The sequence below is a fragment of the Gymnoscopelus microlampas genome (assembly GCF_963454915.1).
Source record: "Gymnoscopelus microlampas genome assembly, chromosome: 14".
Classification (NCBI taxonomy): domain Eukaryota; kingdom Metazoa; phylum Chordata; class Actinopteri; order Myctophiformes; family Myctophidae; genus Gymnoscopelus; species Gymnoscopelus microlampas.
In genome coordinates this window covers 23,782,752-23,803,918 of record NC_139951.1, presented here as the reverse complement: position 1 = coordinate 23,803,918, position 21,167 = coordinate 23,782,752, and the positions used below count along the sequence as shown (strand labels likewise).

Here is a 21,167-nt window from a genome sequence, read left to right as displayed (position 1 = left end):
TTGTCAACGTGATTTAGAGCCAATAGTTAAAACTCCACTGTAATTTTTGCACTGCTGTACTTGCTTTCAAGTCCCAGCTAGCTGACACACATTCCTCCACTGTACCAACTGTACTCGCAAACCCCGTAATGATGAAAAGGTCCCTTCATAAATTACCACAAAGTACAATGTCAGGTTGGAGTTTAAAGCGTGTTATTGGGGATGTAAATGGAGGCATTTGCCTGGGTGTGGATGAGAAGATGTAGCCAGCACACCATTATCCTGTCACTGGCCCGTTAAAGAGTGCGCTGATGGCTGGACCCATGGGGACTAACAGGTTAGTGAGTCAGCGTAGGGGTTAACATGTCTTAAAGACCCCAAGGAGGCAGCTGACATATTTAGAATAGCCAGACAGGGAGGAATTAGGGATGGGCAATGTATCGAATTCTCCAATATATGATAGGTATATTTCAGTGAAGCATGTTCAAGCAAGACAGTCTAATAACGGTGTGGCCTCCCTGTCCACTCTTTAGCTATCGATAGTAAGTTACTGCACAAATGAACGAACACTATACTGGCTGCTTGTAGCCATGTCAACTAGTGTGGTGAAGGTCTGCGCCTCATTTGGCCAAATAGAAGCAATGATCTAAATACTTCTCCCCTAAATACAACAGTAGGCTACTTAACAAGAGCAATGTTGGTAAGAGATTCACTGAAGAAGGGAAAACATTTTTTGGATGCATAGATTTTCAACTATGGCTGGATGCGCTTCTGTTTCATGATTTTGGTCCACATTTGAGGGGACAGTAGACCAGTTTTCCTTTTTTACGCATCACTGTTGTACTAAGGAATATATGTAAGGAGGTAGGCTGCTGTTAGCCTGATTATCAGACTGAAGCTGTGTGGAGCTTCAGTCTGACATTGGCTCCAGTGTAGGCGATTACAAGGGGGAGGGGACAAGTATTTCCCTAAACCAATCCTAAGGGATCCCCACCCCCACCTCCGACTCTCATATTTTGTACCGGAGAAATCCTAGGTTCACAATAGGCTCTATGCACAGCAGCCATATTGGACAGAAATTGGGCCCCTTCCTTGCTTCCTTCACAGGTGTTACCAATGACACTAATGAAGGCTCTGTTCCATTTAGTGTAGCACAGTGGTTCTCAAACTTTTTAATTTCAAGGACCCCCATAACTCTCAGAGTTACACCCTCTCAAGGAACCATGAGGGTCCCTGGACCACACTTTGAGACCCAGTATTTCTAGTGAGCCAACATGCACAACATCAGCACCCTGACTCTGTTTGACCAGAATGGAACAGAGCCTTCATTAGAATCATTGGTAACACCTGTGAAGGAAGTCAGAAGAGGCCCAATCTTTCTCCAAAATGGCTGCTGTGCATAGAGCCTATTACAACACCAGACCAAGAGGCAGTCCACTCAGAGAGTGGGCGGGGTCTATGGTATGGAACCAGGCTAGGCTGCTGTAGCCACACAGACCAAACGCAGTGTCATAATGTATGTACACATCATAGAATCTGGCTAGGATAATCTTACGATTTTAATCATAATTATGATTGCTACATTTAGAACATACTTGTACTGTAGGTGGTATAAAATGTTATCGATGACAACAAATGTAAAAATTATAATAGTCTAGATGGCAGCACAAACATTTCAACAATAGTATATCTACAAGAAAAAGCATGTTCATATTTGGGGTTGTCAGTTTTCACTTCAGAGCAACTGACGTGTGTGTAGATTGAATTGCAGTTTGCTACAGTATCTTATTAAATGATAACAGTTTTACTCTGATACAGGCTGATATATTTAAGGGTAGATCATCAAGCCATACCCAATACCCATTTTCAACCCTCATGAGTTTGCAGGTCTGCCTTCAATCCACTCAAGTGTATGCTAATCCTTCCACAGAACATGACAGATGTTATAATAAAATGTGAAATATGCATGGGCCTTGAATTAACTGAACTGTTTGACATGCAGTCTCCCATAGATCCACCCATGCACAACAAACTGCTATAACGACTGTGTACATAAAGATCAATCAAACAAACCATTATTGAATTTGTAAGTGCATTTCTCACACTCAAATGTTTGTGATGAGGGGGTGCCTGCCTGGTGGCTCGACCACTTGACCACGTATTCCTAGTGAGTTACGAGGACCTGGCCTTGAATTGAAAACCTGGCATCTTGTCTTGCGTGTCTCCCCTCTCTCTGCAAGGGTTGAAACTACCAACAATAAAAAACTGCCAGGTTAATGAATTGCTTTGACTGCTGATTTTCAGAGATATATGGATAATTTCAGTGTCTCTTTTCTAAGTTTTCTGAAAAACGTCAATTTTTTATTGAAACATTAAAATAAATGTCATGTTGCTACATAGGTATAATAATATTGAAAGGTATAACATAGGCTATCTAGGTCTAAATGGGTTAATGAAGTCAGACACTTTCATTCTCTCTAGGCTCTGTGTATAACTGCAGTCAGCTAACGTCTGGTTTAGTTTCCAATAGCTTCGATTGATTGACTACATTACCACTTTAGATAACAGACAGACTTTTTCTTTTTTCCTTTGTGTGTTTGTTTTTCCAGAAAAGTTTTTTTCACAGTTTATCCTATTCTGTAAACTGTGACAATCCTTCAATAAAAAATATGTTAAACAGACTTGCATAACTGTAGCAAATAGTTTAGAGGAGAAGAGGCCATGTAATGGCTATGTAAGGTCTGTTGCTGGAGTCTGGCGACTTCCGGGTTTCCTGAAGGTTCCATATGTATTTCCGGCTTAAATCTGCTGCCGCGCTAATCAAGCAAAGCTTTGGGAAACTGAACCAGAAGCGGAAACTAACTGATATAACCGCCGCGGTAGAAACCGAAAGTTAGCCAACTACAGTTATGCGCTATTGTATCAATCAGAACGCTGACATTGAAGTTCATCAGATAGGGGGTGTGGGTTTCCTCTCAGTAAACTCATTGTCTTTCTAGTTTTGTTCCAGTTGTGTGCCAGTCCCATAAAAACATCTTGTGTCAATTCCCATAAAACCATCTTCAATATGCCCACTCGTTCGCTGTGAACTCTCCAGACAATGACCTGGTCTATTCGCACATGGGCTCAATCAAACCATTACACACACTCTGTACTAGGAAGCTGGCAGCGTAAACTCGATTGCATGTCTGGACCAACTGATGCAGACATTTGCATTCTCACAAACAGCCCCTCCGGGTAATGTCTGAGATACATGTAAGTTCAGAGTTGCAGTGCATATTATGTGAAAGCGGCTTTACTTGTTGCTGTGTTATTTGGAGGTCTGAAAATGGATTGATTTACAGTGTTAACTAAAGAAGTTCAGTGAAAGCAACATCAGCACATATGGAATATCAAGGGTTGGGCCATACATATTATATCACTTTTAAGTTGTGTCGCTCTAAGAGGAATATGAGACCTCTGCACTCTAGCTAGCCTGCAAACAAAAGGTCCTCTGCCTACGCTACTCATGCTAATGGTTGTCACAACCTGAACGCTACCCTAAAGTGGAGAGTTAAAAGACATTGTGTTTATGAGTATTGCTTATGTAACATTTTCCATACACTCAGATATGGATAAGGAGACCTTTGCTTTGGATTAGCAGCCACAGACTCGGCAGCACTCTGACCAAAGTCTGCTGCTGAAAGTGGGGCGAGCTGAAGCGATCTGAGGCCACAGTGGTGTCTTTTGAACAGCACCAGCTTCAGCTCAGGAGAGACACCCCGGCCTCAGCCCTGCACAGTTAACCAGCGCTCTCCTACTCATCCCCCACTAATGATGACTGATGACACATATTTGATCCAGCGCTCTGCTGTGCAGTGTCATGGGGGTCCTTAGCAGCAGATTTGGGCAGAGAGAGCGGAGGACAGACGGGCAGACGGGGGACAGGGGAGGCAGATAAGCAACATGTCCATTTATCTTTAGCGTCAGGTGCTAATGTGAAACAAATAAAGAAATAAAGAATAAAGTGAGGCCTGTGCTAGCCGCCTGCAGGCTTAACAAAAATGGTTGATGAGAGCAGGCAGTCACCAGGGGAGCGCAGTGGGATGATTCTAGAATTTAATGAAGGACATGCTTAGCTTCCTTAGTCACTGCAGGTTTCTGGTGTCTGTGTGTGTGTGTGTGTGTGTGTGTGTGTGTGTGTGTGTGTGTGTGTGTGTGTGTGTGTGTGTGTGTGTGTGTGTGTGTGTGTGTGTGTGTGTGTGTGTGTGTGTGTGTGTGTGTGTGTGTGTGTCTGTGTGTGTGTGTGTGTCTGTGTGTGATTGTGTGTGTGTGTGTGTCGTCTGTGGAGCAGATGAGGACCCCTCCCTCTGCAGACACTCATTTCCTGCATGGATCCCTGACCTTTCCGTGCAGCCTGGGGGGAGTCATGTGATCAGTGACACACACACATGCATGCGCACACACAACCTACAAGTCAGCCAACTGGCTTCCGTAAGTTAGACAACATCAGTCCCTCGCTGCTGTGTCCCTGATAGCTGTCAACAAATTCCATTGTTTGATGCCTAATTTATACTTGCAACATAGAACATTTCTGCTGATGAATACGACGCATGACATGCTCAAGTCGTACTCGCTTTATCTGTTCGACTCAGGACCACCAACAAGACAACTTGTGAGTGGTGGTAACCTTAGCTTGAGCCCTGAGGTGAGCCAAGCGCCAACGCTTCCTCTCCTCTCTCCTGTCCTCTTTCCCTCTGGGGCCCAGTTAACCTCCGTTGGCCCCGTCTGCCGGCCCTGTCTCCCGGCCCGCTGACCCGGGCCGTTGTCGTTTGACCCCGGGGGGGGGGCGACCGGGCGCCGCAGCCAGGTTCGTCCCCCGCAGAGCAGAGACACCCGCCTCTCCCAGTTAACTCTGTCCATTAAGCTAAGTGGGGCCCATCCATTATTCAACAGCTTACAATGCATTATTCAAGGTAGCAGAGGAGAAGTGTCATAAATAGTGACACAGGTGAGGGAACGAGTAGCGTACAGTACAGTAGAGAGACGAATCGAGCCTCTACGCTCAAAAAGTAGACTGCAATGAGGACATGGCCTAGTAACGGGGGGATGGGACTGCCATTCTAATGTCAATCTACGGTATGATGAATAAGTAAGCAGGACGTGTGTGTGTGTGTGTGTGTGTGTGTGCGCGCGCGTGCGTGTAAGTAAAAGTAAAAGCGTGCGTGCGTGCGAAGGGGGCACGGATGAACGACTAGAGGACGTTGATAAGGATGAAAGACAGGCAGATCGAGAGGTGCAGGACGACAGCTGACAGGAGAGGATGAAAAGGAATAGCAACCGAGAAGAAGAGAGAGGGAGAGAGAGAGAGAGAGAGAGAGAGAGAGAGAGAGAGAGAGAGAGAGAGAGAGACAGTAAGGAATCCCTGACAACTAATCATGCGGAGGCTGAAGGAGATAATATACCAAGAGGTGCTTTAGAAGTGTTAAGCAAATGGAGGTAGCAAGTGAGAAAATGATAAACTTGTGAAGGAAAAAAAAAGAGAGAGAGAGAGAGAGAGAGAGTGCGAGCGCGATCGGGGTGGAAGACAGAATTAAGACAGAGCGTTAACAGTGAGAAGCAGCCGCCTCGCCAGCACTACCCTGCTCTCTGCACTCCCCACGTTACCCCTCCCCCCAAACCCCTGCCGCGTAGGCGTGGGTCCTGGGGGAACCGCAGATGCTAATACAGTTATTAAGCCTCTCCACTGAAGCCCGCTCCACCTCCTCAGCCTTCAGCATCAAGGAGTTCCCTGGCAGCCAGCTAGCTATAGCTAGCGCACTCGCCCCTTCCACAATAAGATCAAACAGTCCCACCAAGTAGGCCAGGCTCAGGGGAAGCCGGCAGCGGAGCTCCCGACTGAGCGGCAAGGGCAGGTAGGGGCGGGCGAGTCAAGCCCAAGGGGAGTCCCAGCAGGCTTTGGTGAAGGGGGTGGGGGCCGAGGGAGGGGTTCGAGCTAGCCTTCAACCTTGAGTCCCCCCCCCCCCCCCTCTGCCCGTTACATCTCACCGTCAGCTGACCAAAATTCCCAGGCATCTTTTCCTGGTGTTGGGGGGTGGGGGGGGGGGGGCGGGATTAAAAACCTGGAATAGGGAGCATATGGCCATGAGTGGATTTCTTCTCCCGCTACCTTCAAAACATTTGTAGCTGTGGGGGGTTAATGAAGGGTGAGGAGGAGTATGGGGAGAAATAGGGTTCAGGTTAGGGAGATATGGAGCTTAGGGAGCCAGGCTTTAGGCTAGGCTTTCATCTGTGGCCAGGGAAGCCCTCTCTCTCTCTCTGAGAGAGAGAGGGTTAGGCACCTGGATGCTCACCTCTGTAGCAGAGGTGCACATGAAAGGTAGAGAGTGGGGGCGGGGGGCTAATCACAGCATAATCCCAATATGTAATTCAAACTGCGGAGGGCAAAATTATTACCACTAGTCACATTTGCCTGCAGCCAGAAGCGTCTCATTTGGGCACCGACCAGATTGCATGATAAAGCTTGGTAAGGTGACAGCCAGCCATATATAGAATGTCATTGTTCAATTCTGTGAATCCCTATAGCTGGGGGGGAAAAGACTTGTGTTTGTGGTTAACGTGCGCATCGTCTATATCATTGGTTCTCAATGTGGGGTCCTTGGGGGGGGGGGGGGGGGGGGGTGTAACCAGGGGGTCCCCATCAAAAGTAGCTAATATAGCGTCACAATCATTTGAACCACTTTAACCATTATTTTATACTTATATCGGCCATTCAAAAATCGCAGATATACAAGCTCATATCACGTCAATTCGTGCCGTGCTATGAGCTTGTAGATCTGCTATATTTGAAAAATCGTGGAATTTGTGCAAATCTTTGAATATATATATATTTTTTATATATATAACATTTTTAACTCAAATCTTTGCTTCTGGCTGCGGCCAAATACACATAATTTTGGGGGTCCTTGACATGAGAACCACGTCTCTATATCTTAACCGCATAAGCCTTGTTTTATACTTCATCGTACGGGAATGTCTCGCAGTAAAAATAGCCGATCTACAAACCCACAGCGGTTCGCAATCTGCAGATGTAGCTATTGTAGGTCTTCTATTTTAGCTATTTTTAACATTTTTGAAACTTTTCACCTATAATGACATGCCAAAAATCTGACACACCAGATTGAAAATGGTTAAGGCTGCTCGGTGGAAACTGCTTCGGCAAGGGTGACTCTGCTACACGTGTGAAGGCTAAATAAAACAAGCATTTGGATCGTTAAGACGATGCGAGGGGCTTTTGGTCACATATGTCACTGGAGACGACAGGAAGACGCAGGGAGGGGGAGGAGAGGGAGAGAGGGGCGGGATTAAAGACGACCGCTGCCAATGTAACGCGCTAAATAGGACGGAGATATAGGTCATTCTCCACCAGACTCAATTTGCCAACCCTGGCCTGTCAGCAACCGCTGCTTGAGAGCCAGGTCTCCAGCACTCACAATACACTAAACTCTGTCTGTAATAATGCTCACACAGCCAATCCACGCTTTTCTCTCTCCCTCTCTCTCTCTCTTTTTTTTACTCCACCTTTTTCTCCTTCTCTACCTCCCCAAATCTATCTTCACCTTTTTGTTCAAAGAAGAATATGGGGGAAGAAAAGAACAGGAGCCAAATATGGCATTATTCCCCACTGAAATGTTCCAGAGAATGATTGAATGAGTGTTTGAAGATGCCAGCTCTCCTCAAGCTGCCTTCACCCCCGCTACCTGGTACCCCTCTATGCCTGGGATCTCTTTCTCTTACTCTCTCCTTCTCCGGGGTTTTTTTCCCTCTCCTGAGAGGTGCTGACAGCTCAGACAGAATAATCCGGCTCTATTGTGGAACCGCTGCATTAGCAGCAGAAGGCAGGGGCGCTGTGCAATAGAAAAAGAAGATTTTATAATTATATATATATATGTCATGGCGCTGCTTCGTCTTCAGTTGGGTATGTTCATGCTGGGTGTATTTGAGGTGAGTTAGTAAGCTACTACTACCCCCCTACCCCTCCCTGGCGGACCACGCCACGGCGCTCGACAACCTCCAGTTCAGTCAGGTGTTGCCTCGTCCATCGGTCGGATCCCTCAGATGTGAGGAGGCGGAAAGGTGGGGGCGGGGAGGGGATGGGGTTCAATGCCACAGTGTCTCCCTCTCCTTCAGATGTTATCTACGCTTGTTTAGTGCAGTTCGTGTCTCATGCTTTGATCGCAGCTAGCGCTGAGAGCGGCAAACAAAGAGGGGGGTGGGGGGGGGGGGGATTTAGAAAACCAATATTTATGGATGCAACACAGCTAGCCAATTGGTTGACTTTCATTAACATGAAGAATCACAGGACAATGCTGCAGAAAAAAGCCTGACTTATACTTAGTTGCTCACCTGTGTCGCACACCGAAAATAGCAGATTTACAAGCTCAGTGAGATTATACAACAGCTTTTTTCAGTGCGCAACACGATGGGCAAACAAGCATAAATCAAAAGGAGGAGGAGGAGCGTTCCAGGGCTGAGATGTTGATGTCAGATAAGTGTGTTGTTTGGCCCGCCGAAAAAGGGAACAGCGCAACAATGAAACACTAGACACACACACACACAAAAAGGGCTTCTTTCTCATCATGTGACTTGAACCAGAACTGACAAACAAATGCCTCCCGCTCTTCTCCATCCATCCATTCTTCCCACCCTCCCTCTCTGTCTCATCTTTTTCAATCGACTATAAAAAGCTTTCCTCAAGTTACAGTGACAAAAAAAAAAAAGAATCCCAGGGAACAAAAAGAAAGCGGTCTCCATGCTGTGAGTGCCACACGGGTGCATGTTTCCCATTTGATTCCCCCACCCCGCCCTCCATATGAAATAACAGCCGGGGACAGGCGGAGACATGAAGGCAAATAAAAAACAAACAAACAAAAAAATACATGTTTTGGAAAACGAGGAATTGATCAAGGCATTTTAACCGTGATCTGGTCCTGTCTGACATTAGGGCTGGGAAATATATCAATATTGTATCGATATTGTAATATGAGACTAGATATTGTCTGAGATTTTGGATATTGTAATACTGTAATATGGCAGTATTATGGAGTATTTTTTCCTGGTTAATCACTTTCGTACTTTCAAAAAAAGAAAAGAAAAGAAAACGTACATTATCGTATCCATATTTGATTTTGTGCATATCGCCCAGCCCTATCTGACATACTGTACATCACAATGTCCCGAGCGGGAGACTCGGTGTGGGGTGGGATGGCGGCGCCTTTCTTCTCTGCCTGGATTTCCCCAGTTGCAGGCAGAGTAGCGGAGTGGCGGGCAGGCCGGGTGGTACGGCGACATAATTCTCCCCCCGTCCTCTAGGAACAATGAGAGCTCCTCAGCAACTGACACAACCACTTCATTATTGTGATATCTGGCTCTGGCGACTGTCTCTTCTCTCTCTCTCTCTGCCGAGGTACTTCACGAACAATGTCCCCCCTCCCGATAAGCTTTACAGGTCAGCCAAAAGGTTAGACAATACGGCTCTCTCAAATGAAGAGTAGGGGAGGCCTTGATACCGGCTGCACCTCCCCCCCTCCCCCCAAAAACCCCTCTTTTAATACACAGTGGCTCTATTCATGACAAACAGGATCTGATTGTCTCGCTCTCCCCTCGCTCACCTCCTGTAACCCACACGTGTTCGGAGCTGCACGGCTAGAGGGCATCTCTCACTTCACACAATGCTAATATCACAAACGGCGAGATGGGGTTGGGGGGGGGGGCTGGGGGAGGGCAATCAGCGTGTAACCAGATCTTCTCTGCCTCCTTCAGTTGAACATGCTGTCATATCCATCAGTAATGAGAACAAGGGAAAAGGAGGAAATACCATAGTCCTTCCATTTACTCTCACTCTCTCCAGTGCGAGTGTAGTACACACACACACACACACACACACACACACACACACACACACACACACACACACACACACACACACACACACACACACACACACACACACACACACACACACACACACACACACACACACACACACACACACACACACACACACACACAGTCTTTTAAAAAAGAGTCTTCCGTCCCACTTCCACATGACTGTACGAGAGTCTAATCCATCCCTGGTTCCCAGGTGGGCCTTTAAGAATCAAATGTCAGTGGCCGACTTCCAGCCAGACACATAATGAATATGAACTGATATAGAAGGGGGGGGGGGGACCACATCCCAGACATACTGAGTTTCCCCGTCACCAGCTGAGGCCGGATTGAGCCAGGCCGGGCTGGGACGCGGTGGGACAGACGAAAGAGGATAGGACAGACAATATGGAGGGAAAGCTTGGGTTACTCCCATAAATCAAGACACAGAGGATCTTCCAGTATAGCCGTCCAGACGTGGCCCCTGGGGGCCTCTTACCCACACAGACACTCTCTATGGTGACATCCGGGCACGTCGGGGACCCTTGGTTATTAACCACAATGAGATCATCTGGGGCGACACGACTCCCTGACATGCATGTTGTCTCATTTTCCCCGTCTTTATTTTTCGCTCAGACACAAGTTTGACAGATTGGTTATTAACCACTTTCAAGCTGGCGTCCCTTTTTTGGGCACGTCATTATTGCCGAAATTGTTCACGAATAGCGGAAAATCACAGATCTACATCCTCAACACTTGTATACTGTATCGACCATCACCACTAAGTACATAGGCCTTAAAGGAGTAGTTCACCCAAAAAAATACTTATTTTCTATCAACTACACACCCCATGAAGCCTTGAATTCATGGAGATTCTTTATTTTTTTCTACGAATTCCTAAGCCAATAATTTGATGTCCGGCTGCGTTTTGTCTCTTTTGAGTCTTAGAAAATAAGCAATTTTTTGAGTGAACTACTCCTTTAACCACTTTAACCCTGGCATTCCAATGTCATAGGTGAATACAACTATTTCGACACTTTTTGAAATAATGTTTACTTATTTTTTGTTAAGTGGGTAAAGTCAAGGACATATCCAGGGTAGGGAGGGAGGGGGGGGGGTGCTTTGATTTTGTGAGAACAAACAAGGTTAGCTTGTAATGAATGGGTTTTCCTGGTGTGAGACACCACTGTGAGTTAGGCTGCACTGTTGTCCACCTCGGTCAGAGAAAAACCAACTTGGGCGGCAACAACACAGTGCTATTTTCTCCCTCCAGACGGCAGGAGAACCGCCAAGCTCTCTCGTATTTTTAGCGTGCTAACCTCTACCCTATTTTCTGGGCCAGTGTGTGGCTTTTCGGAACGGATGTCCCACTCCGTAAATAGGAGGGCATTCCACCTGTGTGTGTGTGTGTGTGTGTGTGTGTGTGTGTGTGTGTGTGTGTGTGTGTGTGTGTGTGTGTGTGTGTGTGTGTGTGTGTGTGTGTCCTAATGTTAATACACACATCCGCAAAGGGGGTGGGACTGAGGACAAGCACAGGGAGCGAGGGCTACACATAGCAGCCTGGGAGTAGGGACGGGGAGGGGAGGGGAGACAGAGGACACCCTACAAAGGGCAGGCAGGGAGAAGCTCTTCGGCGACTGATGAAATGAGGCAACATTCCCTGTAATCACTCTATATATAGCGGGACATCGGTGGAGGATGGGAGGCATGAAATCTTGTAACATATAGGGGGAAAATTAGGGCAGGCGAGCATTAAAGATTAATCGTGACACTGACTGCCCAAGCTCAGGCTCGCCACACGGAGGATGCCACCACGGAGATGGGGAAGAGAGGAGGAGAAAGCAATAAAGCGAGAGAGGGAGAGAGAGAAGAGAAAAAAAAATCCACTTTGGGAATGAAAATGCCTAGTAGATGAATTCTGGGGTGATAAATGTCCCCGGTTCAATACCCAGATGAATTTATGTATGTTCCATTACGAGAGGGTGGAGATAGGACATGGAGATGGGGTGGAGAGATGAAGAGAACGAGAGCGAGAGAGAGAGAGAGGGCGGGAGGGGAGACGTCTCTCAATGTGTTGGTGAGCTAGCCATGCAGAGCCCATTGCGAACAAGCCATCTGCAGAGATAAGTAAAGAAGTGATTACAACAGGCCCAGCTCAATTTCTGACAGTTGACGCTTGACTGCCCCCATAGAGCTGAATTGATTTAAATGAAGAAGCTATGAATATTTTAGAGGGTGGAACCTCTCCTTTAACCTGAACCATTACAAACTCCCACCCACCTCTCTCTCTCTCTGTGTGTGTGTGTGTGTGTGTGTGTGTGTGTGTGTGTGTGTGTGTGTGTGTGTGTGTGTGTGTGTGTGTGTGTGTGTGTGTGTGTGTGTGTGTGTGTGTGTGTGTGTGTGTGTGTGTGTGTGTGTGTGTGTGTGTGTGTGTGTGTGTGTGTGTGTGTGTGTGTGTGTGTGTGTGTGTGTGTGTGTGTGTGTGTGTGTGTGTGTGTGTGTGTGTGTGTGTGTGTGTGTGTGTGTGTGTGTGTGTGTGTGTGTGTGTGTGTGGTAGTACGGCAGACACGGGGGAGAATGTAATTATTGATACTGAGATTAAGGCCCTATTGTCACAATGTCTGCAATCAGCCGACTCCTTTAAGCCCTGATGAATCAATGACACTGCCTGGATCCTCTCTGTCCGCTCTGCTTTGTTCATCAAAGTGGGCTTTGCAGTGTAAACCAGCCCTTGTTTGGGGATTTAGCGTCAAACCAAACTGCCGTACAGTACTCTCTCACCGATGCCCCCGGCTAATTCTCTCTACAAACAAGCCGGGGCCCGCCCGTGGATCCAAGCATGCATGTGCGTGCGACCCGTGCGCGCTCACCAACACACGGCCCTCCCCTAAAAAAATATGCTGAGTTTCCGACATACTCCATGTCGAATGATTCCGCAATGTGCCACCCACAGCAAATAAAAGCTGACAGTCAGCTACGACATTGTTTATGTGTGTCCAAAAGGTACATGGCTTTGCCAATGCTCAAGGTAATGGGCCACACCCAGTCAGTACACCTTAAAACCAAAACAAAGCAAAAAAGCAAACACACTCAGCAACTGACATGCAGCATCATATGATGAACATGCATGACCCCGTTGCCCGCGGTAACCTTGTAGTGGTGGCGGTGGTGTGTGTGTGTGGGGGGGGGGGGGTGTCACGCCCCATTCCGAGGACGTCTGTATTTAGTCAATGATGCCTCACATTAAAAAGAGGGCGATGACACCTTTGAAGGTTGACGGCAGGGTGCCATTTTGAGAGCGAGTGATGGCAGGTTGTGAAATGCTGCCCTGCGGCCTTTCCCAGGCAAGTGGCAGCAGTGGAGTTGAACTCCCTTCACCTCTGCCATTACAAACATACCTTGATGACAAAGCAGGTTATTGATGTTCACCTGAAGGTGAAAGCGGGCGCGTTTCTGTGGATGTGCCGTGCACTCTCCCCTCTTTCACACTCTCTGTCTCTGTCTCTCTCTCTCTCTCGCACACACACACACACACACACACACACACACACACACAGTCACTCCATCTCTCTCCATGACGTTCCAGCCGTCCAGCCCACTAAATCACTGTCGCCATTGGCTGACAGGGGTTAGATGGACCTGGCGCGACCAGGAGTCTGCTTGGCAGTCCCCTCCCCTGGAAGAAGAGGGGACCTTGCCCGCTGCTGTCCATCCATCTAGCCTGTCCCATCAAGTTGAGATCAACACGGCCCCAGGAGGAAAGGGCCCCTGCTTTTGTCAGGCTGTCCATGAAAACAGTGAGAGGTGCACAGGCGTGAGAGAGAGCATGCAGACATTTTATAGGGCTCAGGGACTTGGCATTGAGGTAAAGGGCAAGTGCTGCACTTCAAAACAATTTAGGCCCGCTGTTTGCATTGTTGCTTCGTCTCTGTGCAACAAATGCGCCAATTTTACTGCAATCACAATTCATCATTTTGTCATAAAACAAAGGAGAAATCACTGATGGGAAAACTGTGCCATGACAAACTCCTTTTGCCTTGACATAAAGACACGTGACAGGCCTCACTGGGTGACCTTTTTCCCCAGCTGTTTGTGTAAGCAACTCTCCTTTTAGTGTCATAGAGTGACAGCTCTCTGGCCAAGTCCATTTGTGGTTTTCGGCAAGCCTCTCGTCTCTCTCTACGCTGTGTTGTTTATGGATAGTTTCTACTCCCACTGTGCACTTGCCAGATGCAATTTGCGCATTGGGGAGGAGGAAGGGGGGGGGGGACAGAGAACAATATCCATAGCTCGTTCGCAAAGCCAACACAGAAAACTGTTGGCGTGTGCCGAGTCCAAACACACCAGCCGCAGTTTTTCCATGTTGGTGCCCGAACAGCACAAACAATTACGGGCGGTCGTCTGACGCTGCAGCCTCTCACAAAGCCAGAAGTAACCACATCAGCGAGTTGGAGCTTTCTGACTTTCTTCTCTTCCCTTCCAAAAAAAGGAAAACCTCAACCCAGTCCGGCCTACAACCTCCGCCCCCCCTTCACCCTTGCCCAAAATTGCTCCCGCTGTTATGGTCCTTAGCGCTGAAAAACAATAAAAATACCATCTGTTTTTTCTCTAGCCTCTTCTAACCCCCTGCACCCCCTTCCCTTCTCCTCTGGAAAGGACTTCCGCACTTAAATACCACATGAGTCAGATTAGACTGCCAGTCACTAGCCCCTCAGACACGCAGCCATCGGAGCCAATAGCCCTACTTGGCAGCCTCACCATGAGAAACAAAATAATCTAACGCTCTGCCTTTCCTGTGCCTTCATCTGCGCTCACTGGAAATGTCCTGATGGACCCCCTTTTGTACTGAGGATGGCCTGGGAAAACAAGCAAAGACACAAAAAAGTCCATGGGCCGGTGAGCATTGGATCCCACTATGCAATCCCCCTTTCTCTTTCTCCCTCCATACTCCCCCCCCCCCCCCCCCCCCCACCACCAGCACCAGTCATTGCTCCCTCCCTCTCCCTCCACAGTGTGTGTGACAGTCATGTGAACAAGGCCACGCACATTCCTTCATGCATGAGCCCGTAATTGCTGTAAGGATTCCGACCGGCGAGGGGGGCGGATCAAGTGCATTTAATCGGGAGGGCCGGGGCCCTTCAGCGTGAAGACTCAGCATTGTTCCTCTGCACCACAACAAGTCAGATTATCAGTGGCTTGTTGATGCTGCTTATGATTAGGCTGAACGGAGGTTACATGGAACGAGCCTCAAATGAGGCTGCAACGTTTAAAGTTTACCAAAACGCGTTATTGACTGCTGCAATGTCCAAATCACAAGAGGCTCCATTTCAATTGTCAATCAGTAGAAGGCATTTGAGAAACCTCTTAAAACAATGAATTCTGGTGTTGTGCAAATCCCTGGACTAGAAATCAAGTTACATGTTGGAGAGAAGCGTTCACTTTTACCACACGGAACATTTTCTAAAAATCAGCACCTCATATTCCACTGCCAAGTTGCTTTTTCGAGCGTTGTGAACCACTTTCAACCTGGCGTCCCTATTTTGGCCATTTTTCGAATCGTCAAACATTTTCAAAAGTAGTGAAAATAACAAATCTACAAGCTTTTAACGTAACATGTTGTGAGCTTATAGATTGTCTATTTTTGCCATTTATGAAATGGGGTTTAAGTGCTTGAAGCATAATTTTAAAAACAAATCTGTTTCCTTGTGTATATCACAACTCGCACATCACACACAATCATCACATTCAGCCGAATACAATTATTTAGTGTCAATGCTATGCAGCCCAGAACAGTTAGATTACAAGTGGCCTGTTGACACGGCTCATGATTGGACAGAATCCCACTGACAGAGCCTGGAAAGAAATAGTTGTGACAGCTGGAAAGGGGAGCTTCTTTGAAAGAGCCAATGCCACTGGGAATAAACAGTGTCCATACGATCTGGCTTTCTGCCTGGCCACTTATGGCTCCGGGAGGTAGGTTTTGGGCCAGTTTAACTCCAGTGACGATGTCAGTGAGTGCACTCAGGGAGCCAGAGCGCTCCTCTCGGGTGAGCACTGTAATGAGTAGTTAGATTCAGCATGGAGTGGTTGAAAGAGAGAGCAAAGAAAGAAACAAAATAAAAAGGACAACCCATGAAGGACCAAAAGGGAAAAGGGCTGAGGTAAAAAAAAAAAAGTTTAACTCCTACCTACAATCTGCTTCCAAACCCACGTGCTGAAAAACATATACCATGATACATGGGACTACTGCCTAAAGTTCAATTTACAGACCAGAGAAAAAAGGAGACCAGAAATAGATAAAAACCAGCAGATGTCGTTGGACTGTCTCTCATTCTCCCTCGCCTGGCTAGTTTGGATTTCTGCGCTATATGGAGGAGGAGGAGGAGAGGGGGTGGAAGAGGAGAAGAATCTTGTTCTGTTTTGTTTTCTGCCCCCGTGATCCAATAAGCCTGCACGCCACGTGACAACACTAAAGGATGTTGCCCCTCACCCCCCCCCCCCCCCTCTTCCCATCTCCCCCATCGTGCACTAAATTTTTTATCACATTCAGGCAGTAAGGCAGGGACGAGCTACGCAACCCCCCCCCTGAGCTGCCCCCCACCCCCACCACACACCTCGTTTCCAACTCCGAACGATGAGCAAAACAATGTGGAGCCGCACTAGGGTTCAGAGGTCTCTTCCTGGTCCCCGGGTCCCCCGCCCTCCAAGCCTCCCTTAGATTAGCTCACATGGTTTGAATCAATGCTGCCTCTGGAGCTGTCTGGCTGGCTGGTACAATAAATGGTTCTCTTGCAAGTTGCTTCACCCAAATGTCTGCGTTGAAAAGGGCCTGACTTGGGCTACAGCGACATGACCTTTTGGGGGGGGAAAAGCAAAGAAAAAGGACGCCGACTGCATGCGTGACATGTCCCTGTCTGTGATTTATATGCAGCTTTGCACCAAAGGAATTTTTCTGGTCTTGTCTGACTTGGGAGAGAGAAAGTGCCTTCAAAAATGTTTTAGATCAGAGGCTACTGTGCAAATAAATGAAGAAAAAAAAAGTTGCGTGCGCATTTGTTTGTTGATACTGCCAAACATTAGTAATTCCTGCTTGGGTTTCCCCTTTGTCGTGTGTTTTCTATGCTCCCGAGATGGGGAGGAAATTAGCCCTTAAGAGCCTGTGGAGATTCCTGGCTTTTGCTCTCCCTGAGCTGTGAAAGACAACAGAGCCATCTCCACTATAAAGGCATGGCATGCTTTGTGCTGACTAGCCCCTTTGAGGTGAAGAATGGTAAAGGGCCCTCAATGATACTTTGTTGTTGCAATAAAACTATCTCTCAGGGCAGCAGATATAGTGTCAATTCAGTGAACAAAAACAGTCAGGATATTTCTCTTGGCCGGCTTTGGTTACTTAACCCAAGACAAACAACTACTAGACAAAACAGATGGCTGGGTTTTGTCGAAGAAAGCGCTGTTCATATTCTACCAAGAGTAGGCATTACAATTGAACAGATATTGCTATTCTATTTTTACGCATTCACACCTATTTGACAGACAGTAATGTAATAACAAAATATATATTTAATCAATTATATCTGACTTCTAACCCCATGACACATAATTGTAAAATCTGACAGTCCATGTTTTAACAGAGCCAGTGCGAGTCATAAATCAATAATGAAAGAATGTCTAGAATGACTAGTGAGTGACTGCCAATAAAGCGGACATTTTTAGATATAAATATAGAGAAATAGACAGATAAATAAATATGTTGGACTGTGAGCGTGTGTGCAGCAGTTGGATCTAGGCTATCCAGATTACCACAGGAATCCAGGGATAACGCCAGCAGGAAAGTTTGATCTTATTAACGTTGGCATGGCTTGCAAAAAAAATGTTGTTTATTAAGTGCATATTTAACGTGGCCTAGATCAGATCACAGAGAGCTCAAGTTTGTGCTGAAGGTTTCGTTGAAAAAGATACATGTTGATCGTAAAGAAGAAAGCGAGGAGGAGAGAGAGAGGAAAAGTGGGTCAACTATAATGCAGCTATGAAGCTGCATGATGTTGATAATACACAGTGCTGTTGGGTGGCATTTCGGCACACTTTCTACAATGAACAAACGATTCTAATAACATAGTAATAACCGTTGCACGATTGTCGACAGTCACTAAATAATTTGAAGAGAAATATTGTCTTGTTAAAAAAAAATCCCAATCGTGACAATTAAAACCACAATCCCCCAAAAGCCCAGAAACATAGTAGTGAGGTGGGACAAGAGGTGTGTTTTTGTGTGTTAACTTAGCCAATGTTGCCAGATTTTGCGAGAGAAAGCAACCAGGTTTATGAAAACAAGCCCAAAAGAAGCAACTATAGGCCACATGAACACTTTAAACACCCATTATGTCTAATCTGACGTGTTGTGATCTACAAGCTCACAACACGTCGCATATATCTGCTATTTTCAAAGAAAAATCTTTTTAAGTGAAAATTGTGGAATATTTTCCAAATCCACACAAATCTTGTATGGGGGTGGCACAACATATTTTCAGAAGGGGGGGGGGGGCGTCTGCGGACAAATACATATTCATTTGGGGTGGCCCTTGCCATTAAAATGTTAATACTGGTTTTAAACAACATTAGGAAACCAGCCCAAATAAGAAACTTTACACTTTAGAAATAAGCCCCCCAAAAAAAACACCAACCACCAATATTTACAAGCGACTTCGCAGAAAAACAAGCCCACAAAGTCGCTTCTGATAAGCGGACATGGCAACACTGGTGAAAACGCCACCTACAGTGATTGGAGCCGTTCCAGTGCTGGTTCCTGATGGACGTGCTGTAGGGATGCGGCGCTCCGCCGGGCACCAGTCCACCTTTCTCTGGGATCAGGCATCCTCGGCTCTGGTTGTAGTAATCCATCATCAGGAACGGGTTCGGGCTGGGGTTCAGTCCCACCACGTCCACACTCTCATACATCATACGGGGGGATTATTATCAAATAGGAGGCATAATCTTAAAAAATATGAGCACCAGCAGCCCTGGGGGTTTCAGATCGCCACCGGTAGAGGTAGAACGGCGGGTGATAAACGGGGGAAACTGCATTAAATAGGGGAGAAAAGTCATAAATCCACACAAAAATGAGTCATTCATTCGAAGGTTCTGTGTTCTTCTTTTTTCCGTTGCGTTGCATGGAAAAACTGGCCGTGCTACACAGAACTGAGTGTCTGAAATGTATGTCCTAATCAGCCGCGATCAATTTGAAAACATAATTCAAGAAAATGGTCAACATGATGTCCTATTAAAGTAGACTGTCGCTTGGGGTGTGAAGAATGGTTAGATCGGGAAAAAATCCCGATCCCGAATAACTTCAGCACCAAAATATCAGCCCAAATTCGGCCTGGCTAAAATAATAGACAGCAACATCTGAGCACGCATCCAAAAACAATTAAATGAAAATTAAATCCAATGAAAAAAGGTCGTTAATCTCCAGGTCCACGGCAATACTAACACTAAAAAAATGTGTGTGTGGACGATCGAGGCGACAGCACCGAGACCACAGACAGAGAGGTTCCGTGGAGTTGCAGCAGGGTGTCCTCTGGGATGTGACCGATTGTCCCGTATGAGCTCGCCTCGGGTGGACTAGATCTGTTAGATCTGTCTGTCCACGGATCCACTTCTTGTTTCCCTATAACAACACTGGCTGTCTTTTCCCTTTGATAAAAACAGATCCGGGGTTCACATGAAACATTCATTCAGCGCGTCTTGTTTATATTTTTGGGGCTGTGCACACAGATCCTTTCCCACACATTAAATCGTGCGGCTGTGGTGTGTGTGTAGTGTTGTGCAGAATGTGACAAGGCACAGCAGCTGGGAAGCTTTGGCTCCGCCCCGCCGGGCCGCTCTCTTTCATCAGTGTTGCCAGGTTTTGAGAGAGAAACAAGCAACCAGGTCTAGGAAAACAAGCCCAAAAGAAGCAACTGTGGGACACATGAACACTTTGTTTGAACCTATATATATATAGGCTACATCAGCTATTTGAAAAAGCAGATCTACAAGCTCACAACGTTTGTTATTTTCAAAAACTCTTGCAATAAAATGTGAAATATTTGGGGGGGAAAATAACACAAATGCCCCTTGGCACAAAACATTTTCATGAAAATATTGGTGAACCACTGGTTTAAATAATAATTAAAACAATTGAAAAACAAGCCGAAATAAGCAACTACACTTTAGAAACAAGCCCAAAAAGCCGCAACCACCAATATTTACAAGCAACTTCACAGAAAAACAAGCCCAAAGTCGCTTATAATAACAGGACATGGCAACGCTGTCTTTCATGCGTAGCTCCGCCCGCGTTTAACCCCTTCAGAGACGTCACCCCCAAAAACACAGAGGAGAGCCCGTCGCATTCCCTCATAGTGAGGTGCGGGGGACTTTAAATAGGAAACGTATCGAAGGACACAATTAAGTTATATAAGCAGCAGAGAGTAATGAGTCTTTCATATCTTTGCAGCAGAGTTCATGAGCATAATTGAGTGCCTTCAAGCAGACTGACACTCGTTCTTGAGAATTCAATCTCTCACTCTTTTATTTTGGGGCTCCTCCTTCCCAACTAATGCGACCTTGTTCCCCTGCTCGAATATCAAAACGCTCGCACCAAAACACAGTCGCCCTGGGGCAAATCCGGCGGTATTCACCGGGTATTCCTAAACGTAACCTCAGTAAACTATGCCTAAAAAACAAACATTATTCCTAAAAGTAACCTCAGTATAACGGTGCCAAAACCTAACCTTATTCCTAAACTTAACCTCACTAAAACTATGCCTAACACTAAACTTATTTCTAACCTTATCCTCAGTAAAACAAATACAAGAATACAAAAACCGCTGGTCCGCGAAAAAAAATAATGGGCGAGCGTGATTTGGGACGAGGGTTCCGGTTACCCCTTGTTTCCCCTGCTCTCATCGTCGCCTATACCCTCCCTAGTTTCTCTCCCCCAGACCACTGTCTCGCTAATTTGCCTAATGCTATGCGGCTGAACTTTTCCTGAACCCCATGGAAAGTAGGCAGCCTCACCTCCAAATGACCCACACGGTGACTCCAACTTGCTGTTTTACCTCTCTCATCATACACCGTTCAAGGTTTCCCACCTTGTACTACAACCCAATAAAACACAATCACAGTTTTTAACAAGTCCTGCAAACCTCACTGCCCCATGCCATTGCCATGCCACAGACAGTAAGGAAAGTTGCAAAGTCAACAAGTAATGACAGGCCTAAGTGAGACATAACTTTTACCCCCCC

The 21,167-nt window shown here is 46.5% G+C and overlaps 1 protein-coding gene across 7 annotated transcripts in view; it reads right to left on the bottom strand.

Annotated features, from left to right (window-relative positions):
- The window catches only part of raraa (retinoic acid receptor, alpha a), a 206,287-nt gene that overhangs the window by 38,693 nt on the left and 146,427 nt on the right, over window positions 1–21,167 (bottom strand). For 4 of the 7 annotated variants that reach the window (XM_084078013.1, XM_084078017.1, XM_084078014.1 and 1 more), the window contains exon 1: window positions 18,660–19,702. The exons of the other annotated variants lie outside the window; for them this stretch is intronic. In XM_084078013.1, coding sequence (XP_083934139.1) covers window positions 18,660–18,843 — 184 coding nt within the window. In that variant the 5' untranslated portion in view covers window positions 18,844–19,702. Of the gene's footprint in view, window positions 1–18,659; window positions 19,703–21,167 lie in introns of those variants that run through there. 7 annotated transcript variants of the gene reach the window in all.